Below are 22,392 nucleotides of genomic sequence, written 5' to 3'. Positions count from 1 at the left end.
CAAAATGAATCCCAAGTAATATAGTTGGGGGTATCTGATCAATCGATGCTTTATATATCCAACTGAACATTTTGCCTTGGCTTTAAGCTTTGGTTTCTTTCACTACACAAGCCTAGATGCCTGGATAGGCATGGTGCCCTCTGAATCTGACCTTCAGTAGAAGTTGATACTTGGTGAGGCGTTGGATAGGTTTCAGTAAGTAGGAGTCCAAGCCCAGTTTGTGCTCCAGCTTTCTCTGACACTCCTACACAGGCAGGAAGAGAAAAAGCTCCATTTCCACAACTTTTGGCAACCAACTGACTTGAAATGTACATGCACATACTTGATGAATAGCACAGATAGTTGTACAGTAACATGACAATGAGGCACTAAACATTGCCAGCAACTGGTAAAGACAACAAACCCACACAAAACAGTTGGGAGGGTAAAGAAATGGTTGACATTTCACAGATTACCTGGAAGAAGGCACAGTCGGAATACTGTCTCCATAGCAACTCAGACTGGGGCTTGTTCTGACAGTACCGCTCATACACCTGGAAATTCTCTTTCTGGAAACACACAAAAACTTTCAGTGACACAAACACAGACACACACAGACACAGATACGTGCGTGCACAAACACACGCACACGCGCACGCGCACGCGCACGCGCACGCACACGCGCACGCACACGCACACGCACACGCACACGCACACACACACGCACACACACACACAGACACACACACACACACACACGTCCTCTCTGTTTCTCACCCTCTCCAGGAAGCATGCCCCCACTCCCTCTGGAGTGTCCAGACATCCCTCCAGGTCCTGCAGGAAGAGTCTGTGAGCAGAGCAGAGTGTGGGGTGAGACACAGGGCAGGCCCTCGGCCCATTCACACACAGGGAACATCTCCCTGCCCAGTGCTGAGGTTACACTGTGCAGTTTCATTCAAAATTAATTGTATTTATTAGGTTTAATTGAGCTCTTAATCACATAGTGAATCAATTAAAAGAATGGACTTTTCTCGACAGTCATTTGCATGCATTTTTTACATAAATGTGCTAATGGTTTATGAATTATAAAGTAAATGTTCCTCTTTGACTAATTTTTGTTGATTTTTGCCCCAGACTGAGGGCAGATATCTTAACTAACTGATTTTTCAAATGTTCCATAGGGCCTATATAAGTAATACATTGATCGACTAATTCAATTTAATTAGTGTGAAAATAATTTAATCTAAGTAGCTAAATTGATACACTTACAAAAATACAATGAAAGGGAATCTTTACTTTTTACATTGTCAGTCGTAGAACAAATCTTGAACCAGGTGTGTTCTTCCACAAAGGTGATTTGAAAATTAGATTAGTATTCCAATAAAAACTCAATTAAACCTAATTATTTCAGCTCAGATTGAACAAAAGCCTGCATATGTGTGTGTGTGTGTGTGTGTGTGTGTGTGTGTGCGTGTTATAGTTAGAGGCAGTGCCTAACCTGCTGTGGAAGTTGTATATCTCGGGCATGTTCCCAAACAAGATATCCTTCTTGCTGCGCAGAATGGGAGGGAGGAGTCCTGAGAGGGCGGGGTTATCCATCTCTGCCCTGTAGCCCTGTGGTGTTAAATTACACAGGAGGGTATGTGTTTGTGAATTCATACGTGATTGACATAGCAGAGAGAAAACGCACAGGATACCCATTCACGCATTAGCATTTCATAGGCATAATTCTATACAGAGGGGTTTAAAAAACTCCAGAGCATACAGTTCTGACCTAACTGCACAGGAAAAAAGATACTGTATATGTATGCTGCAAAGAAGAGCATCATACTGAATGTCATCATACATTTTATTACACGGGTTCTCACCAGCAACACGGACAGCAGCTCATCCACATAGATTCTCTCTGTCTCGATCAGCTCCCTCATCACATGACTAGACAGACAGCAGAGAGAAACAAGTGACAGTGATGCAAAAGTAACACTGCACATCTGTAGCAGGAAACAAAGACACACTAATAACCACACACAGAAGAGTGTAAAGACAGAGACGCTCACCGCTTGAGGAGGTCTGGACTGTCTTCCCCCTCCAGGCTGAAAGACAGAGAGCTGCGATTCTCCTCGTAGTCATGCATCACCTCTATCTAAAAGAGGAGGAAGAGAGTGAGAATGGGGAAGGAGTGGGGAAAGAGTAAATAAAACAACTTGCCAGGCCTTTTTCGCATGTTAGTTCATGATCAGGTATAAGAAACCAGCCCAGGCACATCTGCAGTGGTTGCCACCATATTGTGTCATGCAGCATTTGAGAATCATAAACTATGATCACAGACTCTCTGTTAATCTTCCCTGCCAAGGGTTCCGGAAAAAGCTTTAGCATCCAGTGAAGTCCTAGAGGGCCAATCTATCATCCTTCGCTGCCTCTGGCATGACTGCACAGTCTTCATATTGGCTCTTACTGCCAGGCACCCCTATATATATCACTCAGCTTATGCCATCGGGAATATAGGCCAGGGTTTAGAGTGTCCTACCTTCCTAGAGCTGGGGCTTTTCCGAGACGCCCTCTTGCCCGGGAGAGAGATGTCGAAGGAGAACTTCAACCCGGAATTGAATTCTGGGAAAAGCAAAACAAGTGGTGTCAGACTGGACCTCTAAAGGGGCACCAAATCAACATTGATGAGCAGGTAATTGTTCGTCCAATCAAACTCCAACGCTCAGGCAGTGATAATGATCATAGGGCTGATCTGTGGCCTGGAGAGACAGACATCTTTCCTTTGATTCTGTTCACTTGCCCTTAAGCAGAAGATCATAGGCTGTCACCAGATGAGGCCGTGCTATCATCCTAATCGCAGGGAATACCTTTCGCTTGATATTCTCCATCTTGGAAAGATTGCCTTGATCCCAAAGATCAAATGGATAATAGTGCATGTCAGGGATCTGTTTGATGTTTCCCCCTTCTCAGTATTCTTCACTTCAAATGGCAGAGTCACAGTCTTTAGAAGAACCCCCCCCCCCCCCCCCAAAGAAAAACAACAAAAAAAACAAAGAGGCAACTAACCCCTCACTCTGTCTCTCTCTCTCTCTCACACACACACGCATACACACGCGTACACACACGCGCACACACGCGCGCACACACGCGCACACACGCGCGCACACACGCGCGCACACACACACGCGCACACACACACGCGCACACACACACGCGCACACACACACGCCTCCGCAATAACCATCAAGTAGGATCAACAGGCCTCCCCCATCACAGACTCCCCATGGAAAACTAAAATAAGTGGGTCTTTAAAGAATACGACACATGTGCAAAACTCCACTACCCTCTGTCAAGCCAGAGGAGTCCGTGGAGACAGATAAGGAAAGACGCAATTAAAGGCACGGCCATAATTGCACATCTGGAGATAAGCCGAGCTGCGCCGATTCCCATTACACCCTGAGCACACTCATTAACTCAGAGTGCAGCTGGTGGGTTTGACAGCTTCAGTGCCATATCCGTCACACGCCTGGCCCTGGGGTTAGCTGTCCCTGGCCAAGCCCCTGTACAAAGCAGGGAGCGCAGCCAGTGACACAGGGACACACACTGCTGTCAGACAGAGGACAGAGGGGCTATGTAACATACACCTGCAGGATGGGCTCAGTAACATAGGTGCAGGGAAATATGAGAGTGCTGGGCTGAGCGCTGGTGGTAGCAGGACATGTGACATGCCCCACAGCCATGAGCTGAGCAGGAACTCTCTCCACCACTATGCAGAGCTCCTAACAGCCTTTGCATCTCTTTCAAAGTCTCCTCTGAGGGAACTGATTTTTTTTATGTATGGTTATAATGTGGTGCTTTTTAAAGAACAGTGTACATATAGAACCTGTGTGTATCAACATGTGTGTGAGAGAGAGAGAGTTAGTTTGTATGTTGTGTATTGCTTCTAAAATTGCTGTTTCCTCACATGGCTATTTGCTTGTGCTGTACTCTGCCTCACTTGTAAGTTGCTTTGGATAAAAGCATCTGCCAAAGGAATAAATGTACAGAGAGTATGTGTGTATGTATAAGTGTGTGTGTGTGTGTGTGTATATGTGTGTGTGTGCGCATGTATGCAAATTTGTAATTCTGATCATGCGATAATGGCTCTCACCGTGTTTGGGGGAGAAGAGGGGAGACTTGGCGCGAGGCGGGTTCTCGGGTCGGGGCGCCACCAGCTGGATGGGCCGAACCTGCTTGTCAGCCAGTTTCCGCAGACAGGCCTGCCGGTTCTGGATCATCCCCTGGACGGCCTGGAGCTTGTCGTGGACTGACTCGATCTGAGCCTAGGGAAGAGGGAGGCAGAGGAGATCAGAGCTGGGATCTCACAATGCACTGCAATTACCCATTCTGGTACTGCACAGAGTGAGAGAGACAGAAAGAATAAGATATGCGTTTTTTTTTTTCCTCCTTCGTACAGGGGTGTGAAGCTCTTCCTTGAGCCCCTGTTCTGTACTCTGTGAGAGCCTGTGCAGTCGGGGTGTTTTTGGGGGATGGGTCGTGAAACTACCTGGAGCTGAGGGGTGAGAATAGACTCAAACTCCATGCTGAGAACATCAGGGCCTGCGCTCAGGGGAGGGGGCGCCCCCTCCTGGAAACGCTCAATCTCACGCAGCGCAGCCTGCGCCCCCTCCCTGGACTGGAACTTATCCACCATCTGATTGGCTAAGAGGTAGGCTCCCTCATCACACCATCGGAGGGTCTGGGACAGAGAGACACACAGACGGATCACATGACTCAGGGACGGACCGGACGACAGGAGAACCTGTTGTGTGCATGATGTCTACGCACTGTCTGAATGTAGTATACTGTACCAGGCGGAGCAGCAGGTTGCAGGAATGTTTGAATGCATTTGTCTATATGCGGATTACTGTCCCTCTTCCACATGTTCCTTGGTGTTTATGAGTGTTCATTGTGTGTGTGTGTGTGTGTGTGTGTGTGTGTGTGTGTGTGTGTGTGTGTGTGTGTGTGTGTGTGTGTGTGTGTGAGTGAGTGAGTGAGTGAGTGAGTGAGTGAGTGAGTGAGTGAGAGAGAGAGAGAGAGAGAGAGAGAGAGAGAGTATGCATCTATGTGTCTGTGTGTGTGAGAGAGAGAGAGAGAGAGAGAGAGAGAGAGAGAGTATGCATCTATGTGTCTGTGTGTGTGAGAGAGAGAGAGAGAGAGAGAGAGAGAGAGTATGCATCTATGTGTCTGTGTGTGTGTGTGTGAGAGAGAGAGAGAGAGAGAGAGAGTTTGTGTGCATCTATGTGTCTGTGTGTGTGAGAGAGAGAGAGAGAGAGAGAGAGAGAGAGTATGCATCTATGTGTCTGTGTGTGTGTGTGTGAGAGAGAGAGAGAGAGAGAGAGAGTTTGTGTGCATCTATGTGTCTACGTCTATATGTCTGCACATGCTGCGTGCATGTGTGTGTCTCTCTGTACACACGCGCGTGGTGGGCTGTACCTGTTCCAGGCGGAGCAGCAGGTCCCTGGCGTGGGTCAGCGCAGTGCGTTTGGCCCTCAGCGTGGCGGTCAGCATGTCGCAGTGGTGTCTGAGCTCGTTACAGCGCTGCACGATCAGTGCCAGGGCGTAGTGGTGGTTGGCAGCCAGCTGGTGCCCGTGCAGGATGATGATCTGAGCTCGGCCCATTTCCTCCTGCCAACGATGAGAACACAGGTAGGCCCACGCGGCACCATGGGTCACACAACAGCCCCGTATATAGCACAATACGCGCCGGAGCACATATCACCCCGTTACACAGCATGCAGGAATCACAAAGACCACACTATTATGGGTGTGGGTTTCACACACACCACACCATTACACGGTATCAGAATCATGCAGAGTGTCAATATCACATACACCATAAGATTACATATGCCTGTATATATACCATTCACATTAGTGACTGGTCTGCCATGAGACAGAAGACAGATGAAGGTGTGAGAGTAATTCAACTAATTTGTTAACAGCTGATTTGTGGCTCTTTCTAATAATGCAGGGACAGGTATGCAACAAGGGAAGCAGCATTGAAAACTGCTATAGTACAGGGGTAAAATGCACCATATGATTATTTACCATTACAAGGGTGTCTCATGTACACCGGTTTTAGTTATTTAATTATTATTACCCTGCTAATAAAAGCATTTGTAGGCACAGATGCTTGATTTTATCTGTTGCACGACTGTATCTGTGGATTACAAACTGCCTCCCCTGACCTGTGCTCGGGCATCCAGATCGTCCAGCTCTTTGATCAGCTGCTCTGTCTGAGCCACCGTGTCTCCCGCAGCGGCGGTCTCCCGCTCCTGCGCAGACAGCTTGTCCAGGGAGGCCTTCATCTGCGCAGAGACAGCAAGAGTAAGAGACCGCAGAGCACCGCCGAGAGCAGCCTGCGCCTTGCTCATTCCGAAGCCCACCACAGATAGCTCAGACTGAATTCATAACCTCACATCAACTCACGCATGTGCAATGTACCCGTGACCTCACTTATGCAAACCCCTTCCAGCGTGCCCATTATGTCACTTACATATGGCAATGTCAGCATGCCCACAGCCTCACTTAAAACATCTCTAAATACCAATGCCACAGCAGAGTACAATCACTTATAAATACCCATGCCAGGGAAGGAATTGATCTCACTTATAAATACACCTGCCAGGGTACAGTATGATCTCATTTATAAACATCCATGCCAAGGAAAGGAATTGATCCAAATTTTACTCACTCACTTTTACTTTTACTTTTAACAGTACCAATTCCAGGGTAACCTATGATCTGCCTCAGGTACCTACTCCAGTATCACCATGGCAACAGCATCAGAACCCCAGTGTAGTCGAATGGCCAGTAGCTTCTGGCCTGCCCCGGGACCCTGTGTCCTTACCTCTTGGAAATTGTGTTCATATTTCAGCAGCTGCAGGTATTGCTGCATCTTCAGGTGATGTTTCTCAAAGAAGCCATCGAAGGCCATCTCCATGTCACGCAGCTGACCCAGCAGCCTTGAGTGGGAGTTACAGAGAGGAAATCTCAGTTGGCAAAACATCAGCTGACAATAGCCTGTGTTCACCTCACAAACTGTTAATCTAGTCCAGAAATATTTACATAAATTTATGTAATTATGGCCAGCTACTTCTTTCATTACATACAAAGATAACTCGAAAACAAAATCCTCATACATCACTATACCAGACCTATTTTAGTTACATATAAATATATATAAATGCATAAATAAATATATGAATATATATATTTTTGTTATATTTTTGATTGGTTATGACCAGCATCAAAGGTGAATTTGTATTGATCAGGACTGGCATGGCATGTTGGGTACCTCTGTACTGTCTCCCAGTCCTGGGTCATATCCCACTGCTGATCAGAATCCTCCTCTATCCCAGAAGCCCCTAGGTTGGAGAGCAGGTGACGCCCATCTCTCATCACTGACCTGATGTCATCCTGCAATTTGATCACTACTTTACGAGGATGTAAGAGGTGTGCGTACAGCACTCACTGCAGTGAACTTCAAGTTATCTTTCTGCCATCGCAAATAATGATCATACAGTACCAGTCAAAAGTTTGGATTCAACTTTTACTTTTAATTTTTACTATTTTCCCACACTTTAGAATAATAGTAAAGATATCAAAAGTATGAAATAACATAAATAGATTTATGCATCTTATATTTTACATTCTTCAAAGTAACCAAAAAATATTTTTAAAATATTTTTTTGAAAGAAATTCATGCATAGGCATCAACTTCACTATTTATATTTCTTTAAGAAACAAGACCAAAATGTCTTTGAATGCATGTTTCCCATTATCTTAATCACGTGTGTCCAAACGTTTGACTGGTATTGTATATCAGCAAGGATATTACTATTATACTATTTGATATTAAATCAATGAGATGTATACATTATTCAGGAATAATAAAAAAAGGCACCTTCAGTCTTCTGTACTTGTCCGTGTGGGACATGAGGAGGTACTCAATGGCTTTCCCCTCATCAGGAAGCTCGGTTTCAGCCAGCTCGGTCCCAAACGCCTGCAGCATCTGAGCAATCTCTTTTACCGTCACTGCAAAACTCTCAATGGCCTACAGGGGGAGGCAGAGAGACAGGAGGTTGCAGGATGCAGTGCGAGATTTACGATGCTGAGAATTCAGTCCAGCTACATTGCAAAAGAGACATTAAGACATTTGTTGCAACTATCAAGAGTGCCCTCTGTCACCAAGCTCTTAATTTTCCCTGAATTCCATCACTGGTAATTTATAGTGTAAATACAGTGTGGTCATAAATAAAATAACTGACCATTCTAGGTTGACAAATCTCCTCTCAACTGTGTCAGGCAGTTGGGTATGTGAGCAAAAAAGCATCAGTCAATGCAAAGGTACACTACAAACTTTACAGCCAACATCATAGATTTGAAAGAGACAAATGCAGTGGGAGCGGTATGTAATCTGATGTCTTTGGTATAGATAGAAACAAGGCCAATGCTGGGATTAGGGCTAGAGTCTGTGTTGACATCACAGGCAGCATCAGTGTTTATTCATTTATATTACTTTATATTACATTCATATGTTACATACTACGTTTAGCAGGCACTCTTATCAAAAGTGACTTCCAACACCAAAGAACAGAAGTGTATCCATTTGAGTTGAATGAGTAACAGCTCCAGACCAGACTAACAACACTTCCAGATCTGTGAGTGTGAGTATAACATTCAAGCCCTACCACAAGTTAACTTGTGCAACCTGACTAGACAAAGGAAGCCAAGTATACTACCATACATCACAGTCACGAGATCACAGAATCCAAAGCACATTGTAATACTACACATAAAATAAACAGCAAGTAATACAAGAAGCATTATTCATGCATTAGTGTCACTGTTGGTGTTACGCTTTGGGTTAGGGCCAGCACTGGGTGAGCCTCAGTGTTAGCATGGGTTGCTGTGGTCTGCGCCAGGCCAGCTGCAACACTGACAGTGTACCGTTCGCAGGAAGATCCAGTCGCTGTGGCAGTACTCCAGCGTGCCGCCAAACTCTGACGTTAGCTGGTTCTCATCGATGTAGCGCAGCAGGTCTGTAACAGAGCTAAGCATCACCACCTGCAAAGGGAGGAGACGTTCAAAACGTGGAACAGTCACACAGGTGCTCTGTTGTATGGACCAGATGTATCCATGTGCTACATTTTAAAGTTATGGCATTATTTACGTTCTGGCATTACTTAAGTGTTTCAGTTTTGCTGGCTTGTAATGACAATGAGTAATCTTTAAAGGCTACATGTTCTGATGCAGAACATCCAAAGCCGGCATAGCAACGCAGCCAGCATAGCAACAGAGACAGCACCAGAATCTCCAGTTACCAGCCAGAACCTGCTGGACGGGGAAATACAGATGGCCGAAGGAACACACGGGCCATATTTTGGTTCATTCCCAAAAATCTGTTTTTAGTTCTGTTTGTGTTCTTAAACTTCTAAACAAAGAAGAATAATCACTAATTGCTGTCTGTGCATTGGTTTAAAGAACATTTATTGTAACAGTCAGGCATTAATATATTATATACTTCTCTAAAATTCAAATATCAGCCACATGATGGTCCAGGTGACCCACTTTGTAAACTAATTTGTAAGTCCTTTATAGGCCTTAGCCCTGGAAAATGAAGAGCATGCAGTCTCTCTCTTGCTGAAGATACTAGCTCACATATGTCCTACATGCTATATTGTCCATTAGAGTCTGACTAGGGATTCAGGCCTCAGAGCTGTGATTCACAGGCAGTTGGCCTTACTGGCATCTTCAGCATGAAGTCCTCCTGGCTGAAGCGGAAGCCGATGTCCGTGACGGTGCGCTGGAAGAAGCTGGTTGGCCGGAGCACCAGCACCAGGTGGAGGGTTCCTGGGAAGGATGCCTGAGGGTGGAAGGTAGAGTGCAGATTACCGGACTGCACTGTGCATGCTTACCCGACTGTGATGCACGCAACAGCAAATAAGACCTAATGATCTATCCCGGGGTCATTATCTCCCTGAATGTTGCATTCCTATTGTAGCCAAGCCAAACACATTCATATAGCGCTTTCATGTATCACCATCCGTAGCACATAAAAATGTCCATTTTTCCATGCTTTTTCCCCCTTTTGTACCTCTGTTTCTGAAATCAGTAATTGCACATTATTCCTCTCCAGAACAACCTCTGCACTCCCACAGGAGCAGTGCGGAAAGAAAATGCAACTCCTCCAACACACTCGCTCACACAAACGACTATTTTTCCACACTGTGAGTCCCACAGGGACCACACTGAAGCAAACAGGGACTGGAGGCCAGGCTTGTGTCCACTGATGACGACTGAGCAGCTCACAGTCGCCCGAGAGCAGTGAGACAGGAAAACCAACCAAACCCAACCTTCCCCCGGTGGAATGGAGATGATTTGTTCTGCCGCTGTGGGCTCCCAGTCCAGGATTTAATTAATATTGCAGTGTTTCCACTACCATAGAGTAGCACAACCAAGAAATGTTAGAGTCACTGCCACTCTGAGACCTTTCCCAGGGTATCCAGCCTTTTCTCCCTCCACCCCAGAGCTGTCTACCTACTCTAGCCATGCTGCATGACAAAGGAGACTTTTCCATTCAATTGTATTGGCCAATTAACTGCAGATAAACTGCTGCCATACACTATTCACAGCAAATACCTATTAATGAGATCATTAAAGCTGCACTGTCTTCAAAGTTCTTTTTTCATTTTTACCAGCTATGTACTTCTTCAACATGCATGCTGAATTTCCCCTGTAATCTACAGTAAAGAACAAATATGAGCAAAAGTGAAAACACATTGTTGGCCATAGTGGGGAGGGTTATTTTGATAGAACACCTAGTTTTGGATGAAGCTGCCACACCTAACAAATTCCATGGTAGCGTTACTGTACATAAGAAACACCAAATCAAGAACAATGGGCACCCAGCCAATAGCTTGTAAGGCTAAAGTTACATCACAGGCTGTTCTCACCCTGAAGTGTTGCAGTGGTAGATATAAATTATCATCGATATGGCTTGACTCCAAAAAATATCAGACTAAATGCATAAAGAGATCTCTTATTTTTGCCTCCTTTTGGCGATGAAACTCATTAATATCATCACAACCAATCAGAGACAGGGGTAGGTAGTGCAGTACCTTCCTAATATCTGCAGAACAAGACAACCTGTGTCACTTGTGCCTTTAGTATGCTGATGGTCACCAGCCCCCCCACCCCCCCCCCCCCCCCCAAAAAAAAACAAACTATTCCGCTACACCTGCAGCAAACTCCACCACATGACATTCCTCTCTGTGTGCACACCTACAACGCGGACTGATTAATGCGCTCAAGAGTTTCCATATCTGGTCCTGCAGTGCAAATCAAAACCTCACAAGCACAGAGCCGCAGTGTTGTGGGCGTGCGGCGACACGGCGGTCAAACAGAAACTACACCAGCAACATTCCACACATCCAGCGTCTCCCTCTTAGGTACTGACTGTGCAGAGAGGAAAAGAGGAAAGAATGGTCAAAGGACACGGTGAGGCTGAACATCCACCTTAGATGGAAACATTGTCCTTTGGTTCAGTCCGGCACGTCTGCTCTGGAGTATGTTCACATTCACTCTGCTGTAATACAGTAACATGCAGACTGGGGAGCTAAGAAATCAGCCTAGGCTCTCTGGACTCGTAAACTCATACGGGCTGCAGGACCAGTCAGACGCGGCTGAGGTGGAAGGTACGACTGAGCCCCTTACGCCTGTTCATGACAGAAATCCTGGCTAAGGCGGATGCAAGAACGGGAAACTGCAGGAAAGAATGTTAAGGCACTCTTCCTCACGAGGAACCTGACCTAAAGCTACACAAACACATTTGTATTTTGTAATGTGTAAAATGTAATGTCATTTATGTTATGTATTGTACCTTATTCAATGCAGCCATTCATTTATATATGGCTGAGGGCATTATTACATAGCTTGTTCAAAAATAGGTGATTATGATCATTTAATAATTCACAGATTGAAAGGAGACACAACACTAAGTATTTTACTGCAAGATTTACACAAGTGAAAAGAAAGCATTGTTTTAAACAAAGTTATTATCAAAGCCTAATTCTAACTGTGTGGTCAATGCCCGGAGTGCCGCAGCGCTGGAGGGTGCGAGCTGTACGATCTCCTTTCATTGAAGCTGGCAGATTCCAGGCGTTCTTACCTATGGAGACAGTCAGATCTATTTAATCTGATGCGGAGGTTTGTTGGGCTATTTGTTCGAGGGCACCTGTTTTAGATCAGTGTGACATTGATTTGTCCTAGCGCTGTCTACGGCCATTTATTGCTGGCACCACACTGTTCCAGCCCGGACTGATACAAAACCGCTCAGTAACTGAAATACACCAGCCTGCCACAATCGCATGACTAAGCGGAATCTACCGCTCTGCAGCGCATTAATGTACAAGCTTAAGCTAACGGCAGTGGGCTATGCCGCATTCTCCCCGCCGATCTTAACTTGAGTGGAACTCTTGTGCACTTAAATAATCGGAAAGGAAAACACCTTACCGCGGACCTTCGCATCCTGGCATTCCCCCGGTGCGATCTGAGCTCAGCCATTCTCTTTGTTTCGGCATTTAGCGGTTCTCTCCAGCTTTCGCCTCACCCATTCTGCCTTCACCTGCCGGTGCCACCCTGCTCCTTCCCGCTGCGGGACTTAGTTGCAACGTCGATGATGCTGCGCCCACGAGTGGCAGCGCTGTCTGAAACACCGCTCTCGCGCTAGATTCCTTTCTTCCACACTTTTTTCCCCCAGAACATCACGATTCACGGACGGTAATAAATCGTTTCATTTTATTGGAAGCATTTTTACTGAGCCGCAGTTGCTGTACTTGCCAATTCTTATTTTCACGTTTTGGAACCGTTCATTTCAGCGACCGTTAAAACATGGGAATGTTGTGTCAGATACAAAAAATTTTGGCACTTTGATATAAAAATATATCAAACACATATTCACATATCTGTTGTCTGAACATACTAAACTCTTTGCAAGATATTTCATTTTAATTAGACAAAATAAGCCATACAACTACACAACTTAGCCTGTATTCCCGTTCAGAACCATGGACAGCACCAAGACAGCGCTGAGCGTCCTGTTCAGGCAATGGAGTTAACTTGTACTCAGACATCATGAAAATGATGAAAGTGCTGCAAACAAATAAAAGCATAAATCCTACACTTCCAGTCAACTATTTGCATTAAATTATGCTTATAATGATGAATACTACCCTAGATTAAATCAGTCAACAGGAATCCAAGTTAAAAGAAAATGAACCAGTCAAGTAAAACATGCGTTAAAGTTCATTATACAGTATTTTTCTCTTTTACTTTATTCATGAGTGTGAGTGAAATGCAGTTTAATTGGGGAAGGCTCACCGCAATCCTCGCCAGCGCTGTTTTAATGGAGGCCCAGGTGTCCAGTCTCCGGTCTAGAATGATGATGAACTTCACACCTGGCTGCCGCGTTCTGATCACAGTAAGGACAATCCAACAGGATCATCACATTATGTCAGATTTAATAACATTTTATACATTTTATGAAATAGTGTAATGAAGCAGTTAGGTAGAATATCAAAGGCCAATAGGAGTAAAAAAGAAAAAAAAAAATCAGGCGGCATAAAAAGCAAATGCTGAAAACATTCTTGCAATAATTCAAATACCCGAAATGTAATGTAAAGTGATCATGCGAAAATATGATTGAAGTTATATCTTTCTGAGTACTGCATACGGTATAATGCAAGCTGTAACATCAAGTGAACACAAAAGATCATTCAACAGCATGACTGACACTTCAAGTGAGTGAGTCACTCTTAACTGCTTGCTCTCTGACCAAGAGGTCCCTGTGAGTTCTGCTGTAGCTCTCAGCACTGAATAACACAACAGAAGAAACGGCATTTGTGTGGTGTCAATCTGTACTTCGGGAAAACAGAGCAAAGATGCTTGAAAAAAAACTATGTGTTGAGAATACAGAATGTAGAGGAGGGATGTACTGCAATGCAGAGAGTGAGAGAGAAAGAGAGAGATGAGGGGGGGGAGGAAGTGTGTCATTTTAAATTGAGGGTGGCTCACATACCGTGGAATCAAAGTGAGGTATGTCAGGACTTTGGCTAAAGCCTCCTCTGGAATGTCAGTGAAAGCAGAGCATTCTGGGAGAGTGATGATCACGCTGGATTCCTCTCCCCGGCCTCCTGGCAGAAAGATTGAACACCATCATCAGAGTGTTCGGAAGAGTAAATGCAAAACATTTATTAAAACCTGGAAACTCGACACTCAAATTATATCACGGCAACTTCAATTTAATTTGTGGTTACCCTTCCTTGTCCAGTCAAAAAGCACACTGCTGACATCAGGAAATAATAGCAGCAATGGAAGGTGGTTAGAAGTTATGAAACAGCACTGCTTCTGTGACATTAAACATAATTCATTCCTTGATTTTTTTCATAACTTTCAAATGGCTGTGAAGACAAAAATATGGACATTGAACAGCTTATGGTCTAAAGAAAGTTATTTTACCACTGAATTCTTTGGCAAGTAGCCTTAAAAAACATAACACAAATATGGACTAGGATATCAAATTTGGGAACATGAACCAAGGCCATCTATACTGAGAGAGCAGGACCTGAAATTACACACTGAGGGAGGTGCCAGGTATTAAAAAAATAACAGTGTGTATGATTTGACTAGCAGGCACATAATGGCTAGTTATCCCCTGCCTTGTGAATTCATAAATGAACATAAGAGGACAACATTGCTGAAGAGATGAATTCTGGGACTGTCTGCATAAATGAGTGGGTGGGAGAGGAATAAGGATCCAGAAAGCCATGGGAACACAAAGTTTTTTTTGTGTGTTTTCAGCATGGTGCAGGGAGAGAGGAAGGGGGTGAGGTCTGTGGCCTCTGCAGGCCCACAGAGTGGAGAGCTGTTTGGCAGACTGCAGCATGTGGAGGAAGAGGGCGCCACCTCTGGGTGGATGTGGGGCTGTTATCTGTCTCTGGTCATGCTCGAACGCACCCGCTATCGATCCCCGCTGAGCTACAGCCTCTCCGTTACAGACGCAGGGAAATTAAGACGTCTCTGGCACACACTGACGTTCTCAGAAACACACGGAGAAAACAGAGCAATTTCATGCTCTGGGGGAAATGCATACGGTGCATCGATTTACCCAGCAATGTCCTCATCAGGGGCCTTTCATGATCCATGTCACATGAACATGCCACACAGGAAAGTTCATTTCCTGGCAGAGTTGGCAAATCAATACGCATACTTGTAACAACGGCAAACGTATACAATCAGAACTTAGAGCGGCATGGACCAACGCGACTGTCACATCAAATAAACAAGTCACACTGACCTGCATGCTACGTCCCTTGCTATTATAACTGCTCGGGCTTCTTGGGCACCAGTTCGTCAAATAATATGACTTGTAATAATAAAACAGCTCAAGGGGCATGGTGAGGATTTGAGCTATACTCATGGAAAACAGGCTAACGGAGCTACAAACTGTCTTATTATTTATCCATTTATTAAGAGACACTAAGAGTTTTGAGTGTTGAGTTGAGTGAATTAAAAGAGTAATATGGCATGAGGCATTAAATACATATCAACATGAGCAACAAGGACAGTGATAGGTACACAATAGCATAAAAACATTATATATATATATATAACTTCTATAAATGATCTGTAATCAACGCAATCTTAAACCAGGCCCTGTGGTTTGATGCACTGCGCAGCATTGACGGGCAATAGTGGGAGTGGCTTTAACATTATGGCACAGTGTGCTTGTGTTGAAGGGAGCAGTGAAAAGTGACCATCTCGTACAAACCGGCTTCTGTGTGTTGAGGGAGATGTTTCTCCCCGCGTGAAGGTTAAACAACAGGTTCCCTCAAACGGAATGCTGTTGGTGAGATGTGAAATGTGGACGCCCTCACCTGACAGGTAGGCCACCTGCTTCTCAATGTAGCCGCCCACCTCCTTCACACTGATAGGGACCGTCACCTCTGAGAAGGGGAAGGGGGAGAGATTAGGGTGGTCGTCATGGTTCAGAATCCACAAAAGATACTAGGAGGAACAAGTAAACACTTGAGGATCTCCCACTTCCTGTCTTTGAGGGTCACAGTTTAGTGTACACAAATTTGTAATGTGTGAGATATGAATCCCTGAAAAGGAGATTCCCATAAAAGGACAAACACTTTGGGTTGTAGCCCTGTTATCAAAATGTAGCATACATTCACATGTGTCTCTGGAGTTGATGATGCATGCAGCAAACAATATACAAATGAAGGACTGAAAATGTTCTGAATCACAGACATTTCATTTTTTTCCCCAATTCAGAAAAATTGCTTCTCTGAGACTCTATATTGCAGTACCCAACTACACCCAAAACAGCATGACTTCCTGCAAACTGCCCTTTCCTGCCTTTATCACATAAGCAGGTTGCAGTTTAAACACATCCTGTTCCCACTTTTGTTGATTCAGATTGTGGAAACAAAGCGATATCTCACCCAAAGGGCCTCTACATAAAGGCAAAGGAGTAAGGGAAGTATCCTTGGCCTGCAAGAGCCAAAAAGCCAGGAGGTCCACTGCTACAATACTGGGAACTTCCAGTTTTCCCACCACCTCGGTTGCAGCTGTATAATGTCTCTGATACCGTCCTGGCCCAAGAGTCAGCACAGACACAAACATACACATACACACACAGACACACACACACGCACACACACACAGACACAGACACAGACACACAGACAAGTGTAAATTCATAATTCATACACACTCTCAAGCACACACTTGCACAAGTGCACACACACACACACACACACACACACACACACACACACACATGCACACGCACGCACACACAAACATGAAACATGCACACGCACACGAGCATGGATTCAGACACTGGCAGCAGCACAGCCGGGTGGTGAGCATAAAGGTCCCTTTCCCACACTTCCTCCACAGGGCTGCTCTGTGCTTCTCAGAACCTGAGCCAGAGCAGCTAAGACCTCAGCCCTCCTGCCCACCCCCTACAGCTCACACAGTGGCAGTCCACATCAGGACTCCACAGATGCCGCTGTGCGGTCACACAAGGCCTCATTCTGCATGGGGTCCTGGGAGAGGATCCTGCTTCTCTCTGACCCTACACACTCCCATGCAGGAGCCACCAAACTATTATTTCCCTCTAGTGAAAAATTAAACCATCATACTGTAATGACAGTGTATCTTATTTTTGTTTGAAGGAGAGTCAGGAGTCACAGTTACAGCTCAGTCCCAACAGCTGTTTTTTGTCCTCCTCTCTGTGGCCAGTAGACAGGAACCATGTTACTGTACATGAGAGACCTACTTTTCATAACACTTAAAGTCCCTGGTTGCTGCCCTTACAGAACGCAGGGCCAATAGCTCCCTCTAGCTGTACAACATGGCAAACATCTGTTTCTTGTCAGCATACAGCACCAGCTGCTAAACAATCCAAAAAAAAAAATTCCTTCCTGTTTCTCTCTAAATGGCAAACTAAGACCACACCCTGACAACAAAAGGAGTTGAACCAGTGTCCACTTTTAATGTCATGCTCGCTACATCCCTGACACCTCAAATATCCATATGATAACTGCCCTGTAACTCACAAAACAGTGACCCACATATAACTGAGCAGTAATTGACCGGCACTGTCACGGGACAGGAAGAAGAGCCTGTTATTCACAGTTGAAGCACATGGTCCCCTGACGTAACGGCTGAGCAGACAGCAGACACTACAAAGGCCTGTGTCTGCTTGTGTCTGAGGCCTTTTATTGACCAGTGATAAGGGCAGCTTTGTGTCACCACAATCCTCTGTATATGTGGATGGTCAGAAGACTCAAAACTCACAAGTCTGTTCATTTACGCATGTCACTTACACCCCAACACCATAGACTACATACAACCCATTTTCCAATCAATTGTAACTTTACCCATTTAGATAAATGCATATTCTGACGGAGCTCCATGACTCCTGCATAATGAATGCTGGGCATTAAAAATGAATAGGAGCTCAAAAGGCTGCAAATGAAGTTTTGCGTGAGACGGGAGTTTACTTTCAGGGCCGACGGTGATAACTGATGTCAGGCAGCCTGTCACTGCTGAGTTAATGAGCTCCGTTGATTGGGGTAAATGTTTAATGAGTCGACCCGCTGCTGCCCTGGGGCGGGAGCCTATGGAGGGCCTGCACCTCTCTGTGTAATGTGATGAGAGGCCACCGTCTGAGAGTATCGGGTTCGAAGGGCATCTTCTCTGCTCCATATGATGTGCTGCAATATAATGCTCCATCTTTCACGTACACATACACACACGTGCACACACATGTGTACACACTCCCTCTTTCCTGTGTGTAAGATGACATAATGACTTTGTCGTTAATACTTACTGTATGCACTTTTGTACATCGCTTTGGATAAAAGCGTCTGCTAAATAAATAAATGTAAATGTAAATGTGAATGTAAATGTAAATGGGAGAGGAAGTACAGGAAGTGACACACCACATTGCCAGCACTGACACTGTGCTCAGATGACACTGGCCTCTGTTTGACCATCGACTTTATATTTGTCATGGGTTATGTTTACAGGTAAACCCGATAACTCCCTAAAGCCCTGTTTCCTTTAAACAAGGCAGGCAAACTTCTTAGACCTCCCAACAGACAAAATGACTAGAATCCCAAGGGGAGAGTCTCTGCTCTGAGCCAGCACACTGCCAGTCTGAGAGAGTGCGTGTACCGGCAGAGTAATGAGCCGAGGTGAGACACCACACAGACACCAGCTGAGCAGAAAGGCGCCTTAGCACACTCACAGAGACCTGCAGGTTGCTGAAACTGCACAGCCCGTGTTTTCGTCTGCAATTTGCATATTTTTAAGATGTCCCACATTGCAAAGGTTTATGTGAAACAGAATACAATATGAGAGATGATTAAGGTCATGCTGGTTGACAGTCAGTCATGCACGTTATCCTGTGTTTTCCCATGGCACAACCATATGTCTAAGATTAGTCCTGACTGGTGTGTGTGTGTGTGTGTGTGTGTGTGTGTGGGGTGCACAAAATCTGCTCACTGCCACTTTCCATGCCTAACAGCTACTGCTGGAGAGAAGAGCAGACAGTTAGGAGGGGTGTGGCACACCTACAGACAAGGGGCAGGTGGGTGGCATGGTTTACAGTGAGCCCACACCCCACACCCACCCAATGAGAGCCAACCCTCTTGGCCTCCATTGATGTGACTTACGTTTCCATGGAGACATGCTACTGTTCTCTGAAAACAAGCTAGGAATATACAAGTAGGGCACACATCCACACGGACTTACAGAATATAAGCATACACACATGCATGTACACACACACACCCACACACACAGCTTTAGATTGGAATGTTTTGAGAATAAGGTCAACAGATATTTCTACCAAACAAGGATTATGGGGCTAAGGGGATTAGCATTCTGGCTTTGTAAAAGGGAAAGAAATTTCACATTTAACCATTTGTGGTTGTCCAAACTGAATCACATGTGCAGTTTGCCAAAAAAGATGAAACCACAATTACAAACTTAGCAAATTATTCATGCAATTTAATATTTACAGAGTTTTGAATTATAAAAAAATTCAGACGGCACAAAGAATCTGTATTATTGTCTATTTCCTAAGAACTGTAATAGCCTCTTGTGTTTACCACAATAGCCAAAATATGAAAATAAAATTTTACTGGTTGGCCATCTTACCCTACAGTTACAAATAAAAGCTGTGTGGGTATATGTATGCATGTGAGAGAGAGTGTGTCAAACATACAAACACAGACACATTTTCCATAAACTGTCTGACACATATTGTACTTTGATCGGAGGTGGAACTCCCAACTTTGTTTTTCCCATATGTTCATCTGTTACAACGTAACAGAACTCACCACTGATGACATTTCTGACACAGGTGTTTAGAATCAACAGCGGCAATTATTGGTTCATGGAGGCTATCCACATGACAAGCCTAACAGCATACTTGCGTGTGTATGTGTGTGTCTGTGCGTATGTTGTCCTTTAAGAATTGCTGCATGCATCAACAGACACTCCTGTGACCCTCAACACTTCTGAATGGGACAGTATCCAGGGCAGACGCACACAGATTAAGACAGATGTGGGCTTTGCATGGCACTGAATGTTCTCACGCCTGCAGCCCAGCTGACATGTCACATAGGCACTATTCTATCAATGCCTTCAATCAGTGCTGAAGTCAGTTAAAGAGTCTTCGCTCTCAGGTTTGCGGACAGAAGCGGCTTGCCTATTCGCCTGGGTCCAAACTGTTAGGCTTCCTTTACAGAGTCAGAAGTCAAACAATGGGGTTTGCTTTGGGCTTCTGGTTCACATTGGGAATGAAGCCAGTTTTGTATTTGAGCAGGGTTTCTGATTGTGTGGCCGGGGTAGGCCAGGTTGCTGTGGGTGGGGACCTACGAGAAGGTGCCAGCGTGCTGCCAAGGCTGGCGAATAAACAGCCTGACCTCAACACCAATGTGTTCACGAGGGTGGAACATTAGATCCAGGGGGTCAAAGTCCAGCTCGGGAGCGAACTGCACAAAGAATTCAAAAACCCTGTCACGGTTTCTCAAGCACCTTACTACAGAGAGGCTCACGTGTCCAAAGAGACTCAAAGTGAAAGCTGGGAGCTAAATGCATAGCTTGGCGTAATGAATGATTCCCCTGGGGTGTGAGCAGACACAAGGACGTCCGCAGGCTTCCAGGCTGTGCTGGGCCAGTTTGGAGAGACTTTGTGAGGTCTGCATTTCTGTATTACTGAAGACAAGACCAGATCACAATGGATCATATCGCTTTCTGTCCTCCCCTGCAACGATAGGCAGAATCCGGCCCAGCCCCGGAGGCGTGACTGGATCACATTACAGTTTTTTTTTTTACCCTCAACACACCGCCACCAGGTAAAAATAGAACAGAGAGCTGGCCTTTTCTCCAATGTCCCTGCTACCTTAATAAAACAACAACACGAGAGCAGCCACATAAGGACAAGGGGAAATAGCAAGGCAAATGATCGATCAGCAAAGGCGACCCCTGCCAAAACTCAGATTAATCTGTTCATGTGGAGAATACACCTATAGATAAACTCACAGCACAGATGCAGAGCAACCTAACGGCAAACCCAGCTGCAGGCGTTTGAGTGAGATGTCAAGCAGAACTGACTGAGGAAATGCGATGGCGTTCACTTTTCCCGTTGACACTGTCACAGAGGGGAGTTTTGTCTTCAGTCCAACAGACAGCTGTCACACGCCACTGCCTTGTTATTGACAGAGATGGAAAGGGGTGGAGGGGTGCAGGGGCGGGGGGGGGACCTTGACAGACTACCATCCGCATGCTGTACCAAAACTTGTGACACCTTAATACATCTATCCTGCCGGACAGACAGTGATTCAGTATCACCTGTCACTTTTCATTTCATGTTCCCATTTCTGAAAAGATACAGAATGTTTCGTGCTGTGGATGACACTGTCGCCACCGGGGCATAAAAATAGTCCACATAATCCTTGCTTTAGCGTGCCACGGCTCACAACCCACAGCAGCATTAAGCAGCACCCACATGACAGGAGGGGGCTGGGGTACACAGTGTCTGCGTGTGTGTGTGTGTGTGTGTGTGTGTGGGGCGAGTGTTGCAGTGGTGCGCTGAGGTGCCTGGCAGTAGGGGCTTTAGTAAGCGTTATTAAGTGTGTGTCTGTGTAGAGAGTAGGGAGGTGTGTACTCACGCTGCAGTGTGCTCTCCAGCTGGGACCCAGCCTGCAGAAGGCTGTAGTAGCTCTCCATCTCTCTGCGTGACGCTTGTACCTTTTCCTCCTCGGGCAGGGCTGAGCCCATGTCCGACCCCTCCGCAGGGGGGCGGCCGGGACCTGAGAGAGGGGCTCCTCGGAGGCCTGCAGGGTCCTCACATCCTGAAGCTACTCCTGCACCCCCCCCACCCCCCCGAAAAGATGAACTTGCGTATCCGGGAGAAAACTTCAGGCTGAGCTCTCCACTTCCTGGGACCGGCTCCCTCTCCCCCAGTCCCTGCGGCGTCTACTCCGGAGTCACCTTGAGCCGGCTGCGGTGCATCTGCTCACCACAACAGCGCCGGCCCGGAGACCCGAGCAAGACCAGAAAAATCAATGGCAAATCACCGGCCGGCAGAATGAGACAGCTCCCCTGCACGTACACAAGCACACGCGCACGCACACACAGAGGTGCGAGAGGAAGCCTCACGCAACACCAGAAAGAGAAGAGCATTAACGGAGCCTCTCCGGAAACGAGTCCCCCTCCACCCGGACGGCCGGCTCCTGCCTCTCTGCTCCCCTCAGTACTCTCCGGCTGAGTCAGTGCGTCAGCGCTGCGCTG

At 45.8% G+C, this 22,392-nt stretch overlaps 1 protein-coding gene across 1 annotated transcript in view; it reads right to left on the bottom strand.

Moving 5' to 3' along the window:
• mcf2a (MCF.2 cell line derived transforming sequence a) overlaps positions 1 to 21,879 on the bottom strand; it is a 28,339-nt gene extending 6,460 nt beyond the window's left edge. The window contains exons 1-20 of the mRNA XM_036548570.1: positions 21,771 to 21,879; positions 15,948 to 16,016; positions 14,090 to 14,204; positions 13,393 to 13,483; positions 9,758 to 9,877; positions 8,962 to 9,078; positions 7,916 to 8,065; positions 7,307 to 7,428; positions 6,860 to 6,974; positions 6,198 to 6,317; positions 5,443 to 5,634; positions 4,514 to 4,705; positions 4,118 to 4,289; positions 2,507 to 2,589; positions 2,037 to 2,122; positions 1,848 to 1,914; positions 1,478 to 1,593; positions 757 to 826; positions 456 to 548; positions 152 to 244 (exon numbers count right to left, since the gene is read on the bottom strand). Coding sequence (XP_036404463.1) covers positions 152 to 244; positions 456 to 548; positions 757 to 826; positions 1,478 to 1,593; positions 1,848 to 1,914; positions 2,037 to 2,122; positions 2,507 to 2,589; positions 4,118 to 4,289; positions 4,514 to 4,705; positions 5,443 to 5,634; positions 6,198 to 6,317; positions 6,860 to 6,974; positions 7,307 to 7,428; positions 7,916 to 8,065; positions 8,962 to 9,078; positions 9,758 to 9,877; positions 13,393 to 13,483; positions 14,090 to 14,204; positions 15,948 to 16,016; positions 21,771 to 21,879 — 2,292 coding nt within the window. The remainder of the gene's footprint in view (positions 1 to 151; positions 245 to 455; positions 549 to 756; positions 827 to 1,477; positions 1,594 to 1,847; positions 1,915 to 2,036; positions 2,123 to 2,506; positions 2,590 to 4,117; positions 4,290 to 4,513; positions 4,706 to 5,442; positions 5,635 to 6,197; positions 6,318 to 6,859; positions 6,975 to 7,306; positions 7,429 to 7,915; positions 8,066 to 8,961; positions 9,079 to 9,757; positions 9,878 to 13,392; positions 13,484 to 14,089; positions 14,205 to 15,947; positions 16,017 to 21,770) is intronic.
• Between the last annotated feature and the right edge of the window lie 513 nt (positions 21,880 to 22,392).

The sequence above is a fragment of the Megalops cyprinoides genome, chromosome 16 (genome assembly GCF_013368585.1).
Source record: "Megalops cyprinoides isolate fMegCyp1 chromosome 16, fMegCyp1.pri, whole genome shotgun sequence".
NCBI lineage: Eukaryota > Metazoa > Chordata > Actinopteri > Elopiformes > Megalopidae > Megalops > Megalops cyprinoides.
This window is presented reverse-complemented; position numbering and strand designations above follow the sequence as displayed.